The sequence below is a fragment of the Coregonus clupeaformis genome, unplaced genomic scaffold (assembly GCF_020615455.1).
Source record: "Coregonus clupeaformis isolate EN_2021a unplaced genomic scaffold, ASM2061545v1 scaf1040, whole genome shotgun sequence".
Lineage (NCBI taxonomy): Eukaryota > Metazoa > Chordata > Actinopteri > Salmoniformes > Salmonidae > Coregonus > Coregonus clupeaformis.
Window position 1 is genome coordinate 135,974 of NW_025534494.1, and position 18,151 is coordinate 154,124.

At 42.7% G+C, this 18,151-nt stretch overlaps 1 protein-coding gene across 1 annotated transcript in view; it reads right to left on the bottom strand.

Moving 5' to 3' along the window:
- The window catches only part of LOC123486160 (exocyst complex component 6-like), a gene marked incomplete at its 5' end in the record, with an annotated part of 83,292 nt that overhangs the window by 56,632 nt on the left and 8,509 nt on the right, over window positions 1-18,151 (bottom strand). The window contains 4 exons of the mRNA XM_045217372.1: window positions 8,622-8,753; window positions 8,958-9,020; window positions 10,973-11,107; window positions 12,394-12,505. Coding sequence (XP_045073307.1) covers window positions 8,622-8,753; window positions 8,958-9,020; window positions 10,973-11,107; window positions 12,394-12,505 — 442 coding nt within the window. The remainder of the gene's footprint in view (window positions 1-8,621; window positions 8,754-8,957; window positions 9,021-10,972; window positions 11,108-12,393; window positions 12,506-18,151) is intronic.

Genomic DNA, 18,151 nt, shown 5'->3' on the forward strand with positions numbered 1-18,151 from the left:
TGGAGTGGGTCTAGGGTTTCCGGGATGATGGTGTTGATGTGAGCCATGACCACCCTTTCAAAGCACTTCATGGCTACCAACGTGAGTGCTTCGTGGCGGTAGTCATTTAGGCAGGTTACCTTCACTTTATTGGACAAAGGGACTATGGTGGTCTGCTTGAAACATGTAGGTATTACACACTTGGTCAGGGAGAGGTTGAAAATGTCAGTGAAGACACTTGCTAGTTGGTCCGCGCATGCTCTGAGTACACGTCCTGGTAATACATCTGGCACCACAGCCTTGTGAATGTTGACCTGTTTAAAGGTCTTGCTCACATCGGCTACAGAGCGCGTGATCGTCGGAACAGCTGGTGCTCTCATGCATGCTTCAGTGTTGCTTGCCTCGAAGCGAGCATAAAAGGCATTTAGCCCGTCTGGTAGGCTCGCTCACTGGGCAGCTGCGGCTGGGTTTCCATTGTAGTCCGTAATAGTTTGCGAGCCCTGCCACATCCGACGGCGTCAGAGCCGGTGTAGTAGGATTCAATCTTAGTCCTGTATTGACGCTTTGCCTGTTTGATGGTTCGTCGGAGGGCATAGCGGGATTTCTTATAAGTGTCTGGATTAGTGTCCCGCTCCTTGAAAGCGGCAGCTCTAGCCTTTAGCTCGGTGCGGATGTTGCCTGTAATCCATGGCTTCTGGGTTGGGATATGTACGTACGGTCACTGTGGGGACGACGTCGTCGATGCACTGATTGATTAAGCCGGTGACTGATGTGGTAAACTCCTCAATGCCATTGGATGAATCCCAGAACATATTCCAGTCTGTGCTAGCAAAACAGTCCTGTAGCGTAGCATCTGTGTCATCTGACCACTTGTATTGACCGAGTCACTGGTACTTCCTGCTTTAGTTTTTGCTTTTAAGCAGGAATCAGCAGGATAGAATTATGGTTAGATTTTCCAAAAGGAGGGCGAGGGAGAGCTTTGTACAGCGTCTCTGTGTGTGGAGTAAAGTCGGTTTGTGGTGGTAAATAGACGGCTATGAAAAAATATAGATGAAAACTCTTGGTAGATAGTGTGGTCTACAGCTTATCATGAGTCTCTTTATGTAGTGTTGTGGCGTGTCTCTTTATGTAGTGTTGTAGTGTCTCTTTATGGTGTTGTGGTGTCTCTCTTTATGTAGTGTTGTGGTGTCTCTCTTTATGTAGTGTGTGGAGTCTCTTTATGTAGTGTTGTGGTGTCTCTCTTTATGTAGTGTTGTGGTGTTCTCTCTTTATGTAGTGTTGTGGTGTTCTCTCTTTATGTAGTGTTGTGGTGTCTCTCTTTATGTAGTGTTGTGGTGTCTCTCTTTATGTAGTGTTGTGGTGTCTCTCTTTATGTAGTGTTGTGGCGTCTCTCTTTATGTAGTGTTGTGGTGTCTCTTTATGTAGTGTTGTGGTGTCTCTCTCTTTATGTAGTGTTGTGGTGTCTCTCTTTATGTAGTGTTGTGGTGTCTCTCTTTATGTAGTGTTGTGGTGTCTCTCTTTATGTAGTGTTGTGGTGTCTCTTTATGTAGTGTTGTGGTGTCTCTTTATGTAGTGTTGTGCCGTCTCTTTATGTAGTGTTGTGGCGTCTCTCTCTTTATGTAGTGTTGTGGTGTCTCTTTTTATGTAGTGTTGTGGAGTCTCTCTTTATGTAGTGTTGTGGTGTCTCTCTTTATGTAGTGTTGTGGTGTCTCTCTTTATGTAGTGTTGTAGTGTCTCTCTTTATGTAGTGTTGTGGCGTCTCTCTTTATGTAGTGTTGTGGTGTCTCTCTTTATGTAGTGTTGTGGTGTCTCTCTTTATGTAGTGTTGTGGCGTCTCTCTTTATGTAGTGTTGTGGTGTCTCTCTTTATGTAGTGTTGTCTCTCTTTATGTAGTGTTGTGGTGTCTCTCTTTATGTAGTGTTGTGCGTCTCTCTTTATGTAGTGTTGTGGTGTCTCTCTTTATGTAGTGTTGTGGCGTCTCTATGTAGTGTTGTGGCGTCTCTCTTTATGTAGTGTTGTGGCGTCTCTCTTTATGTAGTGTTGTGGCGTCTCTCTTTATGTAGTGTTGTGGCGTCTCTCTTTATGTAGTGTTGTGGTGTCTCTCTTTATGTAGTGTTGTGGTGTCTCTCTCTTTATGTAGTGTTGTGGTGTCTCTCTTTATGTAGTGTTGTGGTGTCTCTCTTTATGTAGTGTTGTTGAGTCTCTCTTTATGTAGTGTTGTGGTGTCTCTCTTTATGTAGTGTTGTGGTGTCTCTCTTTATGTAGTGTTGTGGTGTCTCTCTTTATGTAGTGTTGTGGTGTCTCTCTTTATGTAGTGTTGTGGTGTCTCTCTTTATGTAGTGTTGTGGTGTCTCTCTTTATGTAGTGTTGTGGTGTCTCTCTTTATGTAGTGTTGTGGTGTCTCTCTTTATGTAGTGTTGTGGTGTCTCTCTTTATGTAGTGTTGTGGCGTCTCTCTTTATGTAGTGTTGTGGCGTCTCTCTTTATATAGTGTTGTGGCGTCTCTCTTTATGTAGTGTTGTGGCGTCTCTCTTTATGTAGTGTTGTGGCGTCTCTCTTTATGTAGTGTTGTGGTGTCTCTCTTTATGTAGTGTTGTGGTGTCTCTCTTTATGTAGTGTTGTGGTGTCTCTCTTTATGTAGTGTTGTGGTGTCTCTCTTTATGTAGTGTTGTGGTGTCTCTCTCTTTATGTAGTGTTGTGGTCTCTCTTTATGTAGTGTTGTGGTGTCTCTTTATGTAGTGTTGTGCCGTCTCTCTTTATGTAGTGTTGTGGCGTCTCTCTTTATGTAGTGTTGTGGTGTCTCTTTTTATGTAGTGTTGTGAGTCTCTCTTTATGTAGTGTTGTGGTGTCTCTCTTTATGTAGTGTTGTGGTGTCTCTCTTTATGTAGTGTTGTAGTGTCTCTCTTTATGTAGTGTTGTGGTGTCTCTCTTTATGTAGTGTTGTGGTGTCTCTCTTTATGTAGTGTTGTGGCGTCTCTCTTTATGTAGTGTTGTAGGCGTCTCTCTTTATTTAGTGTTCGTGGTGTCTCTCTTTATGTAGTGTTGTGGTGTCTCTCTTTATGTAGTGTTGTGGTGTCTCTCTTTATGTAGTGTTGTGGTGTCTCTCTTTATGTAGTGTTGTGGCGCTCTCTTTATGTAGTGTTGTGGTGTCTCTCTTTATATAGTGTTGTGGCGTCTCTCTTTATGTAGTGTTGTGGTGTCTCTCTTTATGTAGTGTTGTGGTGTCTCTCTTTATGTAGTGTTGTGGTGTCTCTCTTTATGTAGTGTTGTGGTGTCTCTATGTAGTGTTGTGGTGTCTCTCTTTATGTAGTGTTGTGGTGTCTCTCTTTATGTAGTGTTGTGGTGTCTCTCTTTATGTAGTGTTGTGGCGTCTCTCTTTATGTAGTGTTGTGGCGTCTCTCTTTATGTAGTGTTGTGGTGTCTCTCTTTATGTAGTGTTGTGGCGTCTCTCTTTATGTAGTGTTGTGGCGTCTCTCTTTATGTAGTGTTGTGGTGTCTCTCTTTATGTAGTGTTGTGGTGTCTCTCTTTATGTAGTGTTGTGGTGTCTCTCTTTATGTAGTGTTGTGAGTCTCTCTTTATGTAGTGTTGTGGTGTCTCTCTCTTTATGTAGTGTTGTGGTGTCTCTCTTTATGTAGTGTTGTGGTGTCTCTCTTTATGTAGTGTTGTGGTCTCTCTTTATGTAGTGTTGTGTGTTTTGTCCTACATCTTTATTTTTATTCCCAGCCCCTGTCCCCGCAGGGGAGGCCTTTTGCCTCTTGGTAGGCCGTCATTGTAAATACATTACATTTTTTAAATTTTAGTCATTTAGCAGACGCTCTTATCCAGAGCGACTTACAGGAGCAATTAGGGTTAAGTGCCTTGCTCAAGGGCACAGACAGATTTTTCACCTAGTCGGCTCAGGGATTAGAACCAGCGACCTTTCGGTTACTGGCACAACGCTCTTAACCACTAAGCTACCTGAATGTGTTCCTAATTTAAAATAAATAAATAAACCTATCTCAACACATGACATGCCAAAGACTATACCACTGTCACTATTCAGATGACTGTGAAAGTAGATGTCATGCTCAAACAGTGAATTCAACACAAATTCACCTTCCAGCAGGACAAAAACCTAAAACACAAGGCCAAATATACACTGGAGTTGGTTACCAAGACGACATTGAATGTTCCTGAGTGGTCGAATCGGCTTGAGAATCTATGGCAAGACCTGAAAATGGCTGTTTAGCAATGATCAACAACCAAACTTGACAGAGCTGAAGAATTTTAAAAAGAACAATGTGCAAATATTTTACATTCCAGGTTTGCAACGCTCTTAGAGACTTACCCAGAAAGACTCACAGATGTAATCGCTGCCGAAGGTGATTCTAACATGTATTGACTCAGGGGAGTGAATACTTATGTAAATGAGATATTTCAGTATTTCATATTCAATACATTTCCTAACATTTCTAAAAACGTGTTTTCACTTTGTCATTATGGGGTATTGTGTGTTTTCCCTTTGTCATTATGGGGTATTGTGTGTAGATGGGTGAGGAAAAAACATATATTTAATCCATTTTGAATTCAGGCTGCAACACAACATGTGGAATAAGTCAAGGGGTATGAATACTTTCTGAAGCCACTGTATATGGCTCCTATAATCCATCCATCCATCTCCATCTATCTATCTACAGCATGGATCCACCCTAAGAGTGGGTTTCTAGTGTAGAGCTGAGAGAAAACTGCCATGCACGACTGTCCCATAGACCGCCTCACTAGCAGGAAGCTAGCATAGAGCTGTGTTCAACATGACGACATAGAGCTGTGTTCAACATGACGACATAGAGCTGTGTTCAACATGACGACATAGAGCTGTGTTCAACATGACGACATAGAGCTGTGTTCAACATGACGACATAGAGCTGTGTTCAACATGACGACATAGAGCTGTGTTCAACATGACGACATAGAGCTGTGTCAACATGGCGACATAGAGCTGTGTTCAACATGCGACATAGAGCTGTGTTCAACATGACGACATAGTGTTCAACATGACAGCATAGAGCTGTGTTCAACATGACGACATAGAGCTGTGTTCAACATGACAGCATAGAGCTGTGTTCAACATGACGACATAGAGCTGTGTTCAACATGACGACATAGAGCTGTGTTCAACATGGCGACATAGAGCTGTGTTCAACATGACGACATAGAGCTGTGTTCAACATGGCGACATAGAAGCTGTGTTCAACATGACGACATAGAGCTGTGTTCAACATGACGACATAGAGCTGTGTTCAACATGACGACATAGAGCTGTGTTCAACATGACGAGCATAGAGCTGTGTTCAACATGACGACATAATGAGACAGAGCTGTGTTCAACATGACATAGGACATAGAGCTGTGTTCAACATGACGACATAGAGCTGTGTTCAACATGACGAGCATAGAGCTGTGTTCAACATGGACGACATAGAGCTGTGTTCAACATGACGACATAGAACTGTGTTCAACATGACGACATAGAGCTGTGTTCAACATGACGACATAGAGCTGTGTTCAACATGACGACATAGAGCTGTGTTCAACATGACGACATAGAACTGTGGTTCAACATGACAACAGCACAGAAACACTAGTTGAATATGATATCCCATCCTTTATTTATATAGCCGGCTACCACGTTACTCAACCCTGCACCTTAGAGACTGCTGTCCTACGTACATAGACATGGACTCACTGGTCACTTTAATAATGTTTACATACTGTTCTACTAATTTCATATGTATATACTGTATTCTACTCAATGCCACTCTGACATTGCTCATCCTAATATTTATATATTTCTTAATTCCATATACTACTGCACTGTTGGAGCTCGAAACACAAGCTTCGCTACACCTGCAAAAACATCTGCTAAATATGTGTATGTGACCAATCAAATGTGATTTGATTTATGCCAACCATATGTTACCATATAGTCTACTACACATACTGAACACGTTGTCCAGGCGTGACCCTGGCGTGACCCTGGCGTGACCCTGGACAAAACACCGGTCGTTCTCCGCTAACATCAAGGCGGTGACCCGATCCTGTAGGTTCATGCTCTACAACATTCGCAGAGTACGACCCTGCTCTCACACAGGAAGCGGCACAGGTCCTAATCCAGGCACTTGCCATCTCCGTCTGGATTACTGCAACTCGCTGTTGGCTGGGCTCCTGCCTGTGCCAATAAACCTACAACTCATCCAGAACGCCGCAGCCCGTCTTGTGTTCAACCTTCCCAAGTTCTCTCACGTCACCCCCTCCTCCGCACACTCCACTGGCTTCCAGTTGAAGCTCGCATCTGCTACAAGACCATGGTGCTTGCCTATGGAGCAGTGAGGGGAACGGCACCTCCGTACCTTCAGGCTCTGATCAGTCCCTACACCCAAACGAGGGCATTGCGTTCATCCACCTCTGGCCTGCTGGCCCCCCTACCTCATGGAAGCACAGTTCCCGCTCAGCCCAGTCAAAACTGTTCGCTGCTCTGGCACCCCAATGGTGGAACAAGCTCCCTCACGACGCCAGGACAGCGGAGTCACTCACCACCTTCCGGAGACACTTGAAACCCTACCTCTTTAAGGAATACCTGGGATAGGATAAAGTAATCATTCTACCCCCTTACCCCACCCCCAAAAATGGTAAAGTGGTTGTCCCACTGGCTATCATAAGGTGAATGCACCAATCTGTAAGTGGCTCTGGATAAGAGCGTCTGATAAATGATGAAAATGTAAAATGTAAATGTAAACACTGAGCTGTCTTCCTTTAGAAATATAGTCAAGGACACCCTGTGTGTGTTTACAGACAATGTACAGATAAAATAACCTAGCAGATTCAACTTGCACTAAATGTGATCTATGGTTGGTCAATGACTATAGTTTAGCATCATCACATGTGGAGAAGCAACAAGCCTGGGGGCAAATCCACAATATAGACATGATCATGCATTACCCTGGACTGGACAGGGCAGAACAGGAAGTGGAGCAGAGTAGAGCAGGGGGCAGGAAGGGTACTTACCGACATGGCAGCATGGTCATTGTAGTTATTCTGAGCAGAACCAGAACCACCCAAACAAATGAAACATGTCCAGAACAGGAGAGAGAAAGTATGGTAACAATACATGGACAGGAAGGAAGATCAGAGACAGACCAAGCATGCTGGCAGAAGGAGTCAAATCAATAGAGAAATCAATTATAGATATACATCACTGGAGAGGGGAGACATTCCTTAAAAAAACAACGTCTTAAAAAGCGGAAACGGGAATAAAAAAGCTGGAAATGATTCTATACAGGATAGGGAAGCAAGCAGCAGAGCAGTCCGCTAGAACAGGTCTGGTTTGGGGTTTCACAGCTTATGTCCTCTGTCTGTCTGTCTGTCTGTCTGTCTGTCTGTCTGTCTGTCTGTCTGTCTGTCTGTCTGTCTGCTCTGTCTGTCTGTCTCCTCTAGCTACTTCCTGACCAGCTGGGATTGGATCTTTGGTCTGTTTCATTGCAGTTGTTCTCCCCCAGAAATAACCATGTATCATTCTCCCCAGTCACTATTCAGTCTAATGTTATGTCAAGTCAGAATCATAACCTAGAATGATCTAGTTCGCTTGAGGTTTTCTGTGGAACTAAAACAGAATGAAAATGGCACAGAAAATAAGCAGCAGCAGCAGCAGCAGTACATAACTCCAACCCTGAATACACATTACTGCAGTACATAACTCCAACCCTGAATACACATTACTGCAGTACATAACTCCAACCCTGAATACACATTACTGCAGTACATAACTCCAACCCTGAATACACATTACTGCAGTACATAACTCCAACCCTGAATACACATTACTGCAGTACATAACTCCAACCCTGAATACACATTACTGCAGTACATAACTCCAACCCTGAATACACATTACTGCAGTACATAACTCCAACCCCGAATACACATTACTGCAGTACATAACTCCAACCCTGAATACACATTACTGCAGTACATAACTCCAACCCCTAATACACATTACTGCAGTACATAACTCCAACCCTGAATACACATTACTGCAGTACATAACTCCAACCCTGAATACACATTACTGCAGTACATAACTCCAACCCTGAATACACATTACTGCAGTACATAACTCCAACACTGAATACACATTACTGCAGTACATAACTCCAACCCTGAATACACATTACTGCAGTACATAACTCCAACACTGAATACACATTACTGCAGTACATAACTACAACCACGAATACACATTACTGCAGTACATAACTCCAACACTGAATACACATTACTGCAGTACATAACTCCAACCACGAATACACATTACTGCAGTACATAACTCCAACCCTGAATACACATTACTGCAGTACATAACTCCAACCCTGAATACACATTACTGCAGTACATAACTCCAACACTGAATACACATTACTGCAGTACATAACTCCAACACTGAATACACATTACTGCAGTACATAACTCCAACACTGAATACACATTACTATAGTACAAGAATAATACTTCAATAACAACAAATGACCACAATAATAATAATAACTCACAACAACAAAACTCCATCTCCCAGAGTTCCCCTGCCTGCGGGGGCGTGGCTAACTCACCGGCAGGTGTGTGAAGACCTGGAAGGTGCTGCGGAGGAAGTTAATGAGGTCCATAAGGTATCCACTGGCCTGGCCGTCTGACTCTGGCATGCCCCAGTCATAGTCTGCCAGCTGGATAAACTCATCTATCTTCTGGTTCAGTTTGGTGTAGATCTCTCCCCCTCCGCTGCATGACGTGCATCCTGTTGAAGACAGGGAAGACCATGTCAACAACAACAACAACAACCATGTCAATGGTACTCTGGTTCAGTTTGGTGTAGATCTCTCCCTCCGCTGCATGACGTGCATCCTGTTGAGGACAGGGAAGACCATGTCAACAACAACAACAACAACCACCATGTCAATGGTACTCTGGTTCAGTTTGGTGTAGATCTCTCCCTCCGCTGCATGACGTGCATCCTGGATACAACAGACAGGGAAGACCATGTCAACAACAACAACAACAACCATGTCAATGGTACTCTGGTTCAGTTTGGTGTAGATATCTCCCTCCACTGCATGACGTGCATCCTGGATACAACAGCCAGGGAAGACCACCAACACGTTCCTACTGACTGAATGAGCTGAACGCCAGGTAAGACTACGCCAGGTAAGACTACGCCAGGTAAGACTACGCTAGGTAAGACTACGCTAGGTAAGACTACGCCAGGTAAGACTACGCTAGGTAAGACTACGCCAGTGCACTCTGAGGTACCTGAAGCTCTGTAGAGTTTATGACAGTTCCAGGTGTAATTGCTGTTGTGTAAACACCTTTATTCCAGCAACAAGCATGTTCTGAGCCTGAGAGCATGTTCTGAGCCTGAGAGCATGTTCTGAGCCTGAGAGCATGTTCTGAGCCGGAGGCAACACAAGAGAAGACACTACGACTAATGAAACATCCCTTAAGTTTGTTTGTTTAATAGTTACATCAAGTTAGTCAAGTAGCCACACTGGTAGAGAATGCAGGTTGAAATGCCCAAGGATTTCCAACAACACCTTAAAAGGTAGAAAGGCCGTAGAGACGGGTGGTGTGTACGGTTAGTTAATGTATAGTTTCCATACCTTAAAGGTAGAAAGGCCATAGAGATGTGTGGTGTGTACGGTTAGTTAATGTATAGTTTCCATACCTTAAAAGGTAGAAAGGCCGTAGAGACGTGTGGTGTGCACGGTTAGTTAATGTATAGTTTCCATACCTTAAAGGTAGAAAGGCCATAGAGACGTGTGGTGTGCACGGTTAGTTAATGTATAGTTTCCATACCTTAAAGGTAGAAAGGCCATAGAGACGTGTGGTGTGCACGGTTAGTTAATGTATAGTTTCCATACCTTAAAAGGTAGAAAGGCCATAGAGACGTGTGGTGTGCACGGTTAGTTAATGTATAGTTTCCATACCTTAAAGGTAGAAAGGCCATAGAGACGTGTGGTGTGTACGGTTAGTTAATGTATAGTTTCCATACCTTAAAAAAGGTAGAAAGGCCATAGAGACGTGTGGTGTGCACGGTTAGTTAATGTATAGTTTCCATACCTTAAAAGGTAGAAAGGCCGTAGAGACGTGTGGTGTGTACGGTTAGTTAATGTATAGTTTCCATACCTTAAAGGTAGAAAGGCCGTAGAGACGTGTGGTGTGTACGGTTAGTTAATGTATAGTTTCCATACCTTAAAGGTAGAAAGGCCATAGAGACGTGTGGTGTGCACGGTTAGTTAATGTATAGTTTCCATACCTTAAAGGTAGAAAGGCCGTGAGAGACGTGTGGTGTGTACGGTTAGTTAATGTATAGTTTCCATACCTTAAAGGTAGAAAGGCCATAGAGACGTGTGGTGTGCACGGGGTTAGTTAATGTATAGTTTCCATACCTTAAAGGTAGAAAGGCCGTGAGAGACGTGTGGTGTGCACGGTTAGTTAATGTATAGTTTCCATACCTTAAAGGTAGAAAGGCCGTAGAGACGTGTGGTGTGCACGGTTAGTTAATGTATAGTTTCCATACCTTAAAGGTAGAAAGGCCGTAGAGACGTGTGGTGTGTACGGTTAGTTAATGTATAGTTTCCATACCTTAAAGGTAGAAAGGCCATAGAGACGTGTGGTGTGCACGGTTAGTTAATGTATAGTTTCCATACCTTAAAGGTAGAAAGGCCATAGAGACGTGTGGTGTGCACGGTTAGTTAATGTATAGTTTCCATACCTTAAAGGTAGAAAGGCCGTAGAGACGTGTGGTGTGCACGGTTAGTTAATGTATAGTTTCCATACCTTAAAGGTAGAAAGGCCGTAGAGACGTGTGGTGTGCACGGTTAGTTAATGTATAGTTTCCATACCTTAAAGGTAGAAAGGCCGTAGAGACGTGTGGTGTGCACGGTTAGTTAATGTATAGTTTCCATACCTTAAAGGTAGAAAGGCCGTAGAGACGTGTGGTGTGCACGGTCTCAGGTGAGACGTTAGTGATGTTGGTGATGAAGTCCTCCAGGTATTTACAGGCCTGCTCCAGATGGGTTGTGTTGATGATGATCTGGACCAACTGGAATACAGAGAGAGAAGTAAATGGGACCACATTTTGCAGAACCAATTTTATTTGAGTAAACTTAAGTTTACAATTATTGTCACCCCAGAGCTAGTACTTGGGGGCACAGCCTTTGGCCAGGATAACTGCCAACAAATGCTTCCTGTAGCCATCAATGAGCTGCACCTTTCTACTGGTATTTTGTGCCACTCTTCAGCAGCAAACTGCTCTAAATATTCTATGTTTGAGGGGTGCCCTCCATTAAATACTGGTTTTTAGATCTCGCCATAGGTTTTGTATGTGATTCAGATCTGGACTCCTCGCTGGCCACTCCAGAACAGTCCAGCATTTCTTCTTAACCATTCCTGGCTGGTTTTTGATGTCCTGCTGTAAGACCCACAACCTTCAATGGAGACCCAGTTTTGGACACTGGGTTGAACATCGGACTCCTAAACAGCTGATATTGTGCTGAATTCATGAAGTCTTGCACACGTTCAAGGCCCCCCAGAACCAGAGGCAGCAAAGCAACCACACAACATTATCAAACCTCCCCCATCTTTGATTGTAGGGAGGTTGTTATTTTCGTTGAACGCTTCATTTGGTCGTCAGTATAAACAGCGCTGATCTGTACTGCCAAATAGCTCTAATTTTGTTTCATTGCTCCACAGAACAATTACCCCCAGGATGTATGCTTGTTTAGGTGGGTTTTTTGAGAAGTTCAATCGGGCTTTTCTGTTGAAGGTTGTGGATCTTCTAGCAAGACAACAACCCCAAAGACACATAAAAGCACCCTGGAATGGGTCAGGAAGAACCCCTGGACTGTTCTGGAGTGGCCAGTGAAGAGTCCAGATCTGAATCACATCCTAAACCTATGGTGAGATCTGGACTGTTCTGGAGTGGCCAGTGAAGAGTCCAGATCTGAATCACATATGGTGAGAAAATGTGAAAACAGCAGTTGGTGGAGGGCACCCCTCAAACATAGAATATTTAGAGCAGTTTGCTGCTGAAGAGTGGCACAAAATACCAGTAGAAAGGTGCAGCTCATTGATGGCTACAGGAAGCATTTGTTGGCAGTTATCCTGGCCAAAGGCTGTGCCACCAAGTACTAGCTCAGGGTGCCAATAATTCTGTCCAAGCCATGTCTTTATTTTCTAAAATAAAATTGTAAACTTAAGTTTGTTGAAAATCCAATAACAAGGCGGAGACCAAAAGTGTTTTAAATTTAAATTTCAACTTATTTGACAAGAAATAGGGAATTATTTAGCAAAAGTGCAAGGGTCCCGCAACTGTAATGTATTGTGCACCTCAGTCAGTCCTATATGGGGTTTCTTGATGAGGTTCTGGAGACAGCCACTCAGTGTCCTCGTCAACAACAGGTTGGTGGATTTACGGAGCATGTCATCGATCTCCGTCCAGCTGGAAACACAACCAAAACAAAAATGATAACAGCATGATTAAAGAGAAGAACCACACAGCAAAGATAAGCAAACTGACTGGAAAGACAACTTTCCTTCACAGGAAAGCTAATGACATTCTCTACACAATTACTACAGATTGGAAATTAAAGATAAACATTTTTGCTTTATTATAGTATTATTATATTATTGATCGATTGACTATGACTTTCAGATCACCCAGCAGTGCTATTTGCAGAGTTAACGCCATTCCTGAACCTGCGACCAAAAAACAAGATACATATGGACAGTACCAAAACAAATGATTTAATGATTCTGTCTCTTCGCAGCAAAATAGGCAGAGAAAAGATGGGTTGTCCTTCCCATCTATAACATTATTTTGGTTGCAAGAATTTTGTATAATAATTTAAATTGAAAAACTAAGTATTGAATCTGGCATTGTTTTGTGTATCAGTTCATATACCATGTGCCATGGAATCGGTACATCGAAAATCTCTTCCCAACTATTTAGCAATCTGCATGGGACAGCTGTCAATTCTTTGGTCCTTAAATGAAACTGGTATATTTTTTAATTAATCACAATTTTCTTTAACCAGTTTTGGTCTTTGATGCAGGGCCGACAGACAAGTTCCTTAATTTTTTCCCCTTCCACTTTTTTTTTTTAGGGGGTAGATCAGCTTTAATATTGCAGATAGATTGTAACTTCCATCAATGTAATTGTCTGCATCACTTCCAATCCCCCCATTTGTTTTCTTCTGCATATATATATATATATACACTCCAATTGGTATGGTGTGTCACGTTTACGTATGGTATGTATTCATTTGTGGATGTCCATCGTTCATTTCGTATGATATGTTACGAATTGTAATTCGTACAATATGTTACGAATTCCAATTTGTTGTGGCTAACGTTAGTTATGTGGCTAATGTTAGCTAGGCTAGTGTAGCATGTGCTTAGTATGAAACACTCCAACAACGCAACTGACCAATAGATTCAGGAAGAGCAGTAATGAGATTAGCATAGAAAGATTAGACCAGAGACCAAGATATAACGTTTAGAAGTGCTAATGCCGCCATGTTTATTTTATAATAAAATAAATTGTAGTTCAACAACAAAAAATATGCTATTCACAATAATAGTATTTCACAATAAATAAACTCACGGTTCAAATAATCATGGATCTATTTCAATACCTCAGGTAAAAATCGGTTCTACCTTCTACAGTATCAATTACCACCAGTAAAGTTCAACTCAGAAAACAAAAAACACATTCAATATTTCCCAAAGTAGCTAAAAAGTAGTGGTCTATTAGCTAGAAAGATAAAGGTATCTTGGCAGCGTAGAGAATATTTTGCTGTCGTAAAGCAAATTTTCTGCAATTCTATGCATTTTGCCATAGTAAGGCTAATGCTGTGTTCCTCTGCTCAAACATTATACCAAAATCAGTGGACATGTGCACTAAATGCCCGTAAAAAAATAAAAAAATATATACTGTTATCCACTATGGTAGTGTTGCAGCAAGAGATATTCATAAAATAATTAGTTAAACAAATTGCTTAGTTTGAAAACCCCTGTACTTTGGACCCTAGTGAGGGGACAGCCAGGCTCTGACTGGGGCAGCTGAAGGTCAACACTCTCTCTCACACCTATTACAGATATGACTTCATCTGACCGAGACAACAGTAGGATGAGGAAGGTGCTGACCAACCAGACAAACCCTTAGCATGTTGACCAAGCAGACAAACCCTTAGCATGTTGACCAAGCAGACAAACCCTTAGCATGTTGACCAAGCAGACAAACCCTTAGCATGTTGACCAAGCAGACAAACCCTTAGCATGTTGACCAAGCAGACAAACCCTTAGCATGTTGACCAAGCAGACAAACCCTTAGCATGTTGACCAAGCAGACAAACCCTTAGCATGTTGACCAAGCAGACAAAACCTTAGCATGTTGACCAAGCAGACAAAACCTTAGCATGTTGACCAAGCAGACAAAACCTTAGCATGTTGACCAACCAGACAAAACCTTAGCATGTTGACCAACCAGACAAAACCTTAGCATGTTGACCAACCCAGACAATACCTTAGCATGTTGACCAACCAGACAAAACCTTAGTATGTTGACCAACCAGACAAAACCTTAGCATGTTGACCAACCAGACAACACCTTAGCATGTTGGCCAACCAGACAACACCTTAGCATGTTGACCAACCAGACAACACCTTAGCATGTTGACCAACCAGACAAAACCTTAGCATGTTGACCAACCAGACAAAACCTTAGCATGTTGACCAACCAGACAAAACCTTAGCATGTTGACCAACCAGACAAAACCTTAGCATGTTGACCAACCAGACAAAACCTTAGCATGTTGACCAACCAGACAAAACCTTAGCATGTTGACCAACCAGACAAAACCTTAGCATGTTGACCAACCAGACAAAACCTTAGCATGTTGACCAACCAGACAAAACCTTAGCATGTTGACCAACCAGACAAAACCTTAGCATGTTGACCAACCAGACAAAACCTTAGCATGTTGACCAACCAGACAACACCTTAGCATGTTGACCAACCAGACAAAACCTTAGCATGTTGACCAACCAGACAAAACCTTAGCATGTTGACCAACCAGACAAAACCTTAGCATGTTGACCAACCAGACAAAACCTTAGCATGTTGACCAACCAGACAAAACCTTAGTATGTTGACCAACCAGACAAAACCTTAGCATGTTGACCAACCAGACAAAACCTTAGCATGTTGACCAACCAGACAAAACCTTAACATGTTGACCAACCAGACAAAACCTTAGTATGTTGACCAACCAGACAAAACCTTAGTATGTTGACCAACCAGACCTTAGCATGTTGACCAACCAGACAAAACCTTAGCATGTTGACCAACCAGACAAAACCTTAGCATGTTGACCAACCAGACAAAACCTTAGTATGTTGACCAACCAGACAAAACCTTAGTATGTTGACCAACCAGACAAAACCTTAGTATGTTGACCAACCAGACAAAACCTTAGTATGTTGACCAACCAGACAAAACCTTAGTATGTTGACCAACCAGACCTTAGCATGTTGACCAACCAGACAAAACCTTAGCATGTTGACCAACCAGACAAAACCTTAGCATGTTGACCAACCAGACAAAACCTTAGCATGTTGACCAACCAGACAAAACCTTAGCATGTTGACCAACCAGACAAAACCTTAGCATGTTGACCAACCAGACAAAACCTTAGCATGTTGACCAACCAGACAAAACCTTAGCATGTTGACCAACCAGACAAAACCTTAGCATGTTGACCAACCAGACAAAACCTTAGTATGTTGACCAACCAGACAAAACCTTAGCATGTTGACCAACCAGACAACACCTTAGCATGTTGACCAACCAGACAAAACCTTAGCATGTTGACCAACCAGACAAAACCTTAGCATGTTGACCAACCAGACAAAACCTTAGTATGTTGACCAACCAGACAAAACCTTAGTATGTTGACCAACCAGACCTTAGCATGTTGACCAACCAGACAAAACCTTAGCATGTTGACCAACCAGACAAAACCTTAGCATGTTGACCAACCAGACAAAACCTTAGTATGTTGACCAACCAGACAAAACCTTAGTATGTTGACCAACCAGACAAAACCTTAGTATGTTGACCAACCAGACAAAAACCTTAGTATGTTGACCAACCAGACAAAACCTTAGTATGTTGACCAACCAGACCTTAGCATGTTGACCAACCAGACAAAACCTTAGCATGTTGACCAACCAGACAAAACCTTAGCATGTTGACCAACCAGACAAAACCTTAGCATGTTGACCAACCAGACAAAACCTTAGCATGTTGACCAACCAGACAAAACCTTAGCATGTTGACCAACCAGACAAAACCTTAGCATGTTGACCAACCAGACAAAACCTTAGTATGTTGACCAACCAGACAAAACCTTAGCATGTTGACCAACCAGACAAAACCTTAGCATGTTGACCAACCAGACAAAACCTTAGCATGTTGACCAACCAGACAAAACCTTAGTATGTTGACCAACCAGACAAAACCTTAGTATGTTGACCAACCAGACCTTAGCATGTTGACCAACCAGACAAAACCTTAGCATGTTGACCAACCAGACAAAACCTTAGCATGTTGACCAACCAGACAAAACCTTAGTATGTTGACCAACCAGACAAAACCTTAGTATGTTGACCAACCAGACAAAACCTTAGTATGTTGACCAACCAGACAAAACCTTAGTATGTTGACCAACCAGACAAAACCTTAGTATGTTGACCAACCAGACAAAACCTTAGTATGTTGACCAACCAGACCTTAGCATGTTGACCAACCAGACAAAACCTTAGCATGTTGACCAACCAGACAAAACCTTAGCATGTTGACCAACCAGACAAAACCTTAGCATGTTGACCAACCAGACAAAACCTTAGCATGTTGACCAACCAGACAAAACCTTAGTATGTTGACCAACCAGACAAAACCTTAGCATGCTAGTGTAAATAACAAACTCTGCAGCGCTGACGTTTGCTAACCCACTAAGCAGGAAGAATACCTGTGAGAGCTGATCAGAATGACTGTGCGTTGGTGGAATGTTGTAACAAGACGTTAGACTGACCCACAGTATTAAATAGAACAGGTTCATAGTTCATAGCATCTATGGCTGCATCCCAAACAGCACCCACTTCCCTACATAGTGCACTACTTTTCACCAAAGCCCTATGGACCCTGGTCTAAAGTAGTACACTATATAGGGAGTCCTATGGACCCTGGTCTAAAGTAGTACACTATATAGGGAGTCCTATGGACCCTGGTCTAAAGTAGTACACTATATAGGGAGTCCTATGGACCCTGGTCTAAAGTAGTACTATATAGGGAGTCCTATGGACCCTGGTCTAAAGGCGGTAGTACACTATAGGGAGTCCTATGGACCCTGGTCTAAAGTAGTACACTATATAGGGAGTCCTATGGACCCTGGTCTAAAGTAGTACACTATATAGGGAGTCCTATGGACCCTGGTCTAAAGTAGTACACTATATAGGGAGTCCTATGGACGCTGGTCTAAAGTAGTACACTACATAGGGAGTCCTATGGACCCTGGTCTAAAGTAGTACACTATATAGGGAGTCCTATGGACCCTGGTCTAAAGTAGTACACTACATAGGGAGTCCTATGGACCCTGGTCTAAAGTAGTACACTATATAGGGAGTCCTATGGACCCTGGTCTAAAGTAGTACACTATATAGGGAGTCCTATGGACCCTGGTCTAAAGTAGTACACTACATAGGGAGTCCTATGGACCCTGGTCTAAAGTAGTACACTATATAGGGGAGTCCTATGGACCCTGGTCTAAAGTAGTACACTATATAGGGAGTCCTATGGACCCTGGTCTAAAGTAGTACACTACATAGGGAGTCCTATGGACCCTGGTCTAAAGTAGTACACTACATAGGGAGTCCTATGGACCCTGGTCTAAAGTAGTACACTATATAGGGAGTCCTATGGACCCTGGTCTAAAGTAGTACACTATATAGGAGTCCTATGGACCCTGGTCTAAAGTAGTACACTATATAGGGAGTAGGGTGCCATTTGGGAAGCAGTCTATGGGCT